Raw genomic sequence first — 9114 nt, forward strand, 5'->3', positions numbered from 1 at the left:
CCCCCCCCCCCCCAGGGTTTCTCTGTGGTTTTGGAGCCTGTCCTGGAACTAGCTCTTTTAGACCAGGCTGGTCTCGAACTCAGAGATCCGCCTGCCTCTGCTCCCCAGTGCTAGGATTTAAAGGCGTGTGCCACCACCGCCCCGGCTAAGATTTTTTTGTTTTGTTTTGTTTGTGTGTGTTTTTCGAGAGAAGGTTTCTCTGTAGCTATGGGGCCTGTCCTGAAACTAACTCCTTGAACTCACAGAGATCCGCCTGCATCTGCTTCCCGATTGCTTTGGCTTTGGTAGCACTCAAAGGCATGCGCCACCCCTGCCCAGGTTCTTCTGAATATTCTTTTTTTTTTTTTAAATAGTAGGGCCATTGTAAAGGTTTTTAATAATAAAATTCAAACCTCTTAAGCCATTAAATAACCATTAGGCTAGGGAAGAACTTTCTGAACAGAACAATAGCACAGGACTAGCTCCAAGTTTCAACAGACGGAGATTACATGTAATTAAAAGTTTCTAAACCAGGCAGAGGTGGCACACTCCTTTAATCCCAGCACTCAGGAGGCAGAGTCAGGTGGTTCTCTGTGAGTTCGAGGCCAGCCTGGTCTACAAGAGCTAGTTCCAGGACAGGCTCCAAAGCTACAGAGAAACCCTGTCTTGAAAACCAAAACAAACAAACAAACAAAATATTCAGAATAAATAATTGGAAATATGTAAAGTATAACCCCAGTGCTTATCACTGTATTTTGTTTGGTTTGTCTTTCTTTTCCTTCCTTCCTTTCTCTTTCTTTCTTTGTCTCTTTCTCTTTTATTCCAAGACAGGGTTTCTCTGTGTAACTGGCTGTCCTGGAACTCACTCTGTAGGCAGGCTGGCCTCGAACTCAGAGTTCTGTTTGCCTCTGCCTCCTGAGTGCTGGGATTAAAGGTGTGCAATACCATGGCCCAGCAATTGATGTTTTTTAATATAAATTTAGAAACCACCTTACTGTTTATAGATAGCCAATGCATTATAATACACTCATATAATAAAATCTACTTATTGTCTAAATTAGGATACATCTTACTAATTGCAAGAATTATAGATAATATGTTTGAAAGTACTTTGTAAATTGGAAGTTTCTGCTTAAATACTGTTGTTTTTATTATTGGAATAACCAATGTGCCCCTCAATGATCTTGGAAACATGGAAAAGCTGATAGATAGTAATTAGATGCAGAACTCGTATCTGTTCTCATTCCCTGGGTCTTGGTGGCGCACGCCTTTAGTGAGTTCGAGACCAGCCTGGTCTACAAGAGCTAGTTCCAGAACAGGCTCCAAAACCACAGAGAAACCCTGTCTCGAAAAACCAAAAAAAGAAAAAAAAGAGGTTCTTAAGTTTAGTGTCAGAACTCTACAAGTACTCTTTGCAAGCCACAGTGACAAACATCCCCCCCCCCCCCAACGAAGCTACGCCTCCTAATCCTTTCAAGCAGTTCTGCTCCCTACGGATCATCCAGTCAAATAAATGAGCCCAAGGGGGCCATTCCTAGTCAAACCATCACAATAGTGCTATCTCCCCGTTCTTCTCCTTTCCTGGCTCAAGCCAGTCCAGCCACACTGACTCCAGGCTGTTCCTCTATGAAACCAGGATTCTCTATTTGCCTCAGGGCCTTTGTAAAGGCTACCTGTTCCTCTATCTGGGATACCCTTGTGCAAGCAGGCTCACCTTATCAACAGAGCCACACTTAATCAGCACTAATCCTTCAAACTCCTAATTTTCACTCCACACCACGTATCCAAGACACACTACCCACGTCCATCCATTAGATTTGTCAACTTCTTGAAGGCAGAGAGCTTCTTTGTTCTAGTCTTGCAGAAACCCTAGGGTTTATATCTAACACATAAGGGGTCAGTAGAGATTTTGAAGGGCTTAATGAAGAATGTTCGTCTGTAAACGTAAGGACTCCAACAAAAAATATTTCCTGCAATATTATCTATTGTTCAGGACGAATTTCTGCACCTAACATTAAAACAGCTGTTGCACCTACATACGTTCCCCCTCCCCCATTTCTTTTTGGAGACACCGTCTCCCTACGAAGCCAAGCTGGCCTTGAATTCAGCCTGTCTGCAAGTGACTACAGGTGGCCACTATCATGTTACACCTGTACTGGCAGAACGGGGAAAGTGGAGGTCTGATGCCAGCCTGGGGCCGAGAGGCCCGATCTCAAACAAACAAACAAAAAAACCTTTCAGAAAGCTTCTACGACTGAGACGGTGAGAGGACAGTCATCCAGCTCACTCGGGGACGCTGAGTGAGCCTCTCAGGATAGAATATTGGTTAGAAACGTGGTCTCCTAAACTGGCACATCAGCCACAGGGACTTTTCAACATCCATCTGCTCTCCAACTTCCTGATTCTGTTCTGGGGTGTGGCCCTGGCATCTCCGTTTAGAAAAGGCTCGTTCGATTGGCTTCCAGGTATGTAGCAACGTTGGAGAATCACCTTAATAAGCTAAAAATAGCTATTAGGAGACTTCTTTCTCACCGGAGGAAGCCGATACCTTTGAGATGTGTGTGTGTTGGGAGGTGGGGGAGTGGGGGTTCTGCCCAGCTGCTCTCCGGAGTCACAGCCCTCTAGAGAACACGGTCCATCAACACCTAGCAGACACCCAGGTGGTCCGCACCTCGTCGCTGGGAGGCCGCCGCGTCCAAGCGCGCGACAGGTGAAGCTTCCGCGGAGGCGCGCCCGTCGCTGGGGACGGCGTCGCCGCGGAGACGCTCGCTTGGGGACGAACGCGGGCCAGCCTCCTACCCTTGCACGCTTTCCTTCCCTCGTCCCGCACCGCTGCCCCTTCGTAGCTAGCAGCCAAACGCACGCCACAGAGACCCAGTGCCACTAACTTCAGGCTTTAAAAGCTCCTTCCGAGCTCCAGAGCCCCGACTCCGTCGCAACGCGCCGGCCCGAGGCGCGGACTGGCTTCGCCGACCGTTCCGCGGGCGCGCACGACTCGAGTTCCCGCCTCCCTCCGGAGGACGTAGGGGCGTGCGTGCGCGCGCCCGCCCCTCCCGCCGCGCGACGCGAGGGCGGGGGCGCCGCGTGCGCGCGCGCTCCCGTGTGTTCGCTTGCTCGCTACCTCGCTCGCTCTCGGCGGCCGCTCTCGCTGTGGCTGCGGCTGAGGCTGGGGGCGGCGGCGGCGGCGCGAGCGGCGGGCGGCGCGGGGCGGTCCGGCGGGTTCAAAGAGGAAAACATGGCGGAAAACAAAGGCGGCGGTGAGGCAGAGAGCGGCGGCGGGGGCAGCGGTAGCGCGCCGGTAACCGCCGGGGCCGCCGGGCCCGCGGCGCAGGAGGCGGAGCCGCCTCTCGCCGCGGTGCTGGTGGAGGAGGAGGAGGAGGAAGGCGGCAGGGCTGGCGCGGAGGGCAGTGCGGCTGGGCCCGACGACGGGGGGGTGACCGCGGCCTCCTCCAGCTCGGCTCCGGCCGCCTCGGCTCCCGCGGCCTCGGTGGGCTCCACGGCTCCCGGGGGCGCGGCATCGACGCCGGCCCCAGCTGCAGCGTCGGCTCCGGCCCCGGGTCCCTCGTCGGGGCCGCCGCTCGGGCCACCAGCCTCACTTCTGGACACCTGCGCCGTGTGTCAGCAGAGCTTGCAGAGCCGGCGTGAGGCGGAGCCCAAGCTGCTCCCCTGCTTGCACTCCTTCTGCCTGCGCTGCCTGCCGGAGCCCGAGCGCCAGCTCAGCGTGCCCATCCCCGGGGGCACCAACGGCGACGTCCAGCAAGGTGAGCAGCAGGCCGCACCCTGGTGCGGGTCTGTTGACGGGGGCGGGGGTCCTGAGGCTGCTCGGACGGTGCAGTGCCGAGAGGTTGCGGAGGCGAAAGCCACGGCCCCGGGGACGGTTACCAGAGAAGCTGCACCGCCGGAGATACGGGGAGGCAGAAGGGAGGGGTGCCGGCCGCGAGGGGCTGGGGGAGGGGATGCTGCGAGGGAGGTTTGAGGCGCTTCTGCAGAGGGTGGACTAACAGACAGAGAAGGGGTCTGCAGAAGCCGCCCCGAGAAGTGTTTTTTGGGGGAAAGGGCCTGGTCCGGGCGAGTTGGACGAGATGGGGTTGGGATGGATTGCTTCCGAGAGAGGAATTGGCCTGCTCTCGGTTAGGAGGAAGAATTACCGATTGAATGATAATAAAAGACATTGGAGACTTTGGGCAAAAAGAAGGCCCCACGCTGACATTGTGACGAGGAGCTCGGTAAGTGATGATAGTTGTGAGGGGCCGGCCTGCCTGCCAAGGGGAAGTCCTTGGATTTGAGGATGAAGAAATGAACTTGGAAGGGAAGAGTTGGGCTTATGTTGTTTGTTATGCATTCTTAGGCCCAAGTATTCAGGGCGCTGTGCTAGGACTGAATAAAATACTCAGGATTTCATTAAGTCTAGTAGGGGAAACCTTTGTAACCTGCAGCTGTAGAGGTGGATGCCATGGTTGGGGGTGTAATGGAGGGAAGGTGTAGGAAGCTCCCTGGTAAAGGAAGTCCTGGAGCATGTTTCTTGCTGGCTTGGATGATATTCCCGGCACAGGGCACTTTCTACTACCCTTTAAAGGACATGTGAAGTGATTGGTGGAAGTTAGATTGTACTAATGGGCTCAGTAGTTAAGGGATCTATTCTCCCAGTTTCTGAAACTGTTAGGTTTAGTTTGTTATGGATTTGAGATGCAGTATTGGAATTTTTCTTTTTCCTAGAAACATCTCTTGTGTAGTACTCTAGAAGGCTGTAGGTACCCAGTATGGAACAATGTTTCTATATAAAAATTAATAAATACATTAATGGGGTAGATACACCCTGCAATTAAGTGAGTTAGGCTTTATGACATGCTTGCTAAAAGCCTTAAAATTTCAAAGCTTTTAAAATTGATTTTGGAATTGCCGGGAAGGAATTGTGGATTATCCAAAGGGTGGATTGGGGTTTATCACATAGACTAGAAGACCTTTCTGAAGGGTCTCCTGTAGGCTGGTCTCAAACTCTAGTGTCTAGGATGGCCTTGAACTTCTGATCCTACTACTTCTGCCTTCTAAATTCAAGGATTATAGCCATGCACCACTACTCCTAGATTTATGCAGTGCTGGCTATAGTTGGAATTTTCTTTGGGGTGCCAACCAGTTCCCAAATAAAGACACGGAGACTTCTTATTAATTATGAACGCTTGGCCTTAGCTTAGACTTGTCCCACTAGCTCTTTTAATTTAACAGTTTCTATTCATCTTCATTTTGCCTCGGGGCTTTTTACCTTTCTTTCCTTCTGTGTGTCCCACTTGCTTACTTTCTCTGTGTCTGTCTGTCTGTCCCCTGTCCACTCCCTCACCCCAGCCTAAATTCCTACTCCTGCTTTCTTTCCTTGGAGGGAAGTCCCACCTATACCTCTTCCTCACTATTGACTGTTGAGCTGTTTATTAGACCCAATCAGGTGTAGTAAGCAGGCAAGGTGAAACAGCAATGCATCTTTATGTAGTTAAACAGATACTCTGCAACAGCTGGTGATGGAATCTGGGGTGTTATGCATGTTAGGCAAGCATTTGACAAACTGAACTAGCCCAGCTTCTGAAGAGTTTTTGTATCAAGAGGAAAAAATATTCAGATTTGTGATCCAGAAGAATGACTAGGGCACTTGGAGGAACAAGAAGAGGCAAGGCTGCAGGCAGGGAGACCAGATAGAATCTTGACATTAATCTTAGGTGAGAAATTGTTTGGAATAGGTACTAAAGTCTGATACCAGATATTACACAAGGGTACATTTGGTATTAGGGTAGGCATTGGCTTGGTAGATGTTGGCTTTCTGAGAAATGCTGAATTTGGGTTTTTCCCTTGGCCCATTTCCTAAATATTTGGAGAGATAAATTCTTTCTCCCTCCCTTCCTTCCTTCCTTCCTTCCTTCCTTCCTTCCTTCCTTCCTTCCTTCCTTCCTTCCTTCCTCCTTCCTCCTTCCTCCTTCCTCCTTCCTCCTTCCCTTTTCTTTTTTCCTCCCCCTACCTCTCTCTCTTTGAGAGACAGGGTTTCTGTGTGTAGCCCTGGAACTTGTTCTGTGAACCAGAATGGTCTTAAATTTAGAGGGTCTTCCTCTACCTCCTGAGTGTGGGATTAAAGGCATGCACCACTATTGCCTGGCCAAGAATAAAGTTTTGAGCAGAGTGTGATAGCATATATCTATAATCTCATCTCTTAGGCTGAGGCACTGGAATTGCTGTTGCATTCAAGATGAGCCGGGTTTACGCAGTGAGTTCACAATGAAACCAAATCTACAAATACAACAGCAAAACAAATAAACTAAAATTTGAGTTTTGATTGATGGAGATACTAAGTGAAAATAGATGTAAAGAGGATAACTGCTTATGATCCTTAAGAGCATAATAGGACACATGAGATTCAGTGGACACATGAGATTTAGTGTTCTTGTGAAAGCCTGTGTTAGGGGAGACATTTAGAAGGAACCAAAGATGCAAATGTATCTGACTGATTAGCTGAGGGACTGAAGTTACAAAGTTGGCTCTCTGAAATATGTTCGGGAGACAGAATAATCTGTAAATTCTTCAATTCTCTTCTCTCTTGTTTTTGAACTAAAAAAAGTAGAAAGGAATAAAACACTCTCATCTAAGTAATGCTGCTTTCTAAGTAGTTTTGCTGAGAAGTATCTAAAACAAATTGAATACTAAATCAGCCATTTTTAGGCAGACAGCCTAGAAAATATTTTGTCAGTAGTAACTTTAATATGTACCCTTTGCATTTCATACCACAGTTAAAAATCTGATTTTTTACTTGCTCATCTCTATTTCCTATTAGACTATTGCAGAATATGTGTCCAATAAATATGTCTTTTGAGCAAATAAGAATAATCTAAAAGCCAGGGGGTGATGGCACAAGCCTTTAATCCCAGCACTTGAGAGGCAGAGGCAGGTGGATCTCAAGTTGGATGCCAGCCTGGTCTACAGAGTGAGTTCCAGGACAAACCAGGATTGCAAAGAGAAACCTTGTTCCAAACAAACAAACAAACAAACAAACAAAAAATCATCTTCCTAATGCTTCAGCCTTTTAATACAGTTCCTCATGTTGTGATGACCCATAAAATTATCTTTGTTGCTACTTCATAACTGTAATTTTAATATGGTTATGAATTTGTAACGTGAATATTTCTAGCAATGGAGATTGATAAAGGTCATGACCCACAGGTTGAGAAACATATCTAGAGGGACAGGAGAGATGGCTCTGGTTAAGAGTACTGATTACTCTTAGAGATGACCAAAATTGGATTCCCAGCACAATGGGAAGCCATCAGGGGGCTTAACAGCTTCCTGTATTACTGCCTATAGCTCTAGTGTGGACACAGACATACAACAAATCTTTTAAGATATGAATCATCTGCAAAGCTTTATTAAATGTTGACTTAGGGATTTTTTTTTCAGAAATGTGTTCCATTTGAGATATGTAACTGTACCTTTTAAAAAAAAGGATTATATTTGGGATGTTTTGCCTGCATGTGTGTGCCTGGTGCCTTTGGCCAGAAAAGGGCATGAGATCCAATAAAACTGACTGGGAGCTACCATGTGGGTGCTGGAAATTGAATCCAGGTCCTCTTGAAGAGTAGCCAGTGCTTTTACTAGCTAAGCATCTCTCCATTTCTTTTATTTATTTATCATTATTACAGTTTTTTAATTTAATTACCTTTTTATTTTCAAGGGGGAAGTTTGGATTCAGGGCCTTATCATTTGAGGCAAGCTCTCTATTACTGACTATACCTCCACCTCGTGTATCTGCCCTTTTATTGCTGGTTTTGAAACAGGATCTCATGTAGCCCAGGCTGGCCTCAGACTTGCTATGTAACTGAGGATGGATGGTCTTTAACTCCTGATCTCCCAAGGACTAGAATTATAGGCATGTGTCACCAGATTGGGCTTTGTACACATACTTTTAACATGATCCTCGTGTGGTTCTGGTGCAGGTAATAATCTACCATACTTGAAGAACTTGGATTTGAAAATTTTAATTTTTATCTTGTGTTTTATGTGGGTGTGTTCACCATGTGCATGCAGTGCCCATGGAGGTCAGAAGAGGGTATTGGATTCCCTGGAAATGGAGTTACAGAAAGTTATGAGCTGCTAAGTGGATGCTGGGACTTAAACCCGTGTTCTCTACAAGTGCAGTAAGTGCTCTTAACCCTGAGCCATCTCTTCTGCTCCTGGATTTTAAGTATTTTGAGGAACAAGTTTAATTTAGTGTTAGAGCATTGGAAAATCAAGCCAGCTCATGCTTGTTGAATCTCAGTACTGAGCTTTTGAAAGTCCTTTTGTGGTTTAAAAAATGTTCGGTCTTGGGGCTGGAGAGATGGCTCAAAGGTTAAGAATACTGGCTGCTCTTCCAGTGGTCCTGAGTTCAATTCCCAGCAACCACGTGGTGGCTCCCAGCCCTGTACTGAAATCTGGTGCCCTCCTCAGGCGTGCGGGAATACTTCGAGGCAAAATGTTGTATACATAATAAATAAATCTTTAAAAAAAAATGTTTGGTCTTGGGGCAGGGCAGTGGTGGTGCACGCCTTTAATCCTAACACTGGGAAGGCAGAGGCAGGCGGATCTCTGTGAGTTTGCGGCCAGCCTGGTCTACAAGAACTAGTTCCAGGACAGGCTCCAAAGCTACAGAGAAACCTTGGGGGGGGGGGAGAAGACACGGGACTGGAGGACACACAAAACCAAAATCCTCCCCCTCCTCCCAACAAGGTGTCTTTGTGTAGACCTGGCTGTCTTGGAAGTTGATGTATAGACCAGGCTGCCCTTAAACTCACCTCTGCCTCCCAAATGTGCCGCCAGATAAACTTGGGGTACATTTGTGATAGCACAGCGATGGTGCCGCTGATCCCTGAGGTATAGGGAGCCACTTGATGTGGGTGTTGGGAGTTGTACTTGGGTCCTCCAGAGGAAGAGTATGTACACATAACAGCTGAGCTCCCGTTAATTTTTTTAATTTTTTTTTTTGGATTTTTTGAGACAGGGTTTCTCAGTAGCTTTTTGGTTCCTGACCTGGAACTAGCTCTTGTAGACTAGGCTGGCCTCAAACTCATAGAGATCTGCCTGCCTCTGCCTCCCAAGTGAATTTATAAATTTTTTTTTAATTTTTTA

General features: G+C 47.6%; 1 protein-coding gene across 2 annotated transcripts in view; it reads left to right on the forward strand.

Annotated features, from left to right (window-relative positions):
• Positions 1-3065: 3065 nt before the first annotated feature.
• Trim33 (tripartite motif containing 33) overlaps positions 3066-9114 on the forward strand; it is a 102387-nt gene continuing 96338 nt past the window's right edge. For both annotated transcript variants that reach the window (XM_050157501.1, XM_050157502.1), the window contains exon 1: positions 3066-3740. In XM_050157501.1, the coding sequence (XP_050013458.1) occupies positions 3215-3740 (526 nt within the window). In that variant the 5' untranslated portion in view covers positions 3066-3214. The remainder of the gene's footprint in view (positions 3741-9114) is intronic.

This window comes from Alexandromys fortis, unplaced genomic scaffold (assembly GCF_014885135.2).
Source record: "Alexandromys fortis isolate MF-2015 unplaced genomic scaffold, M_Fortis_MF-2015_v1.1 scaffold_78, whole genome shotgun sequence".
Classification (NCBI taxonomy): Eukaryota; Metazoa; Chordata; class Mammalia; order Rodentia; family Cricetidae; genus Alexandromys; species Alexandromys fortis.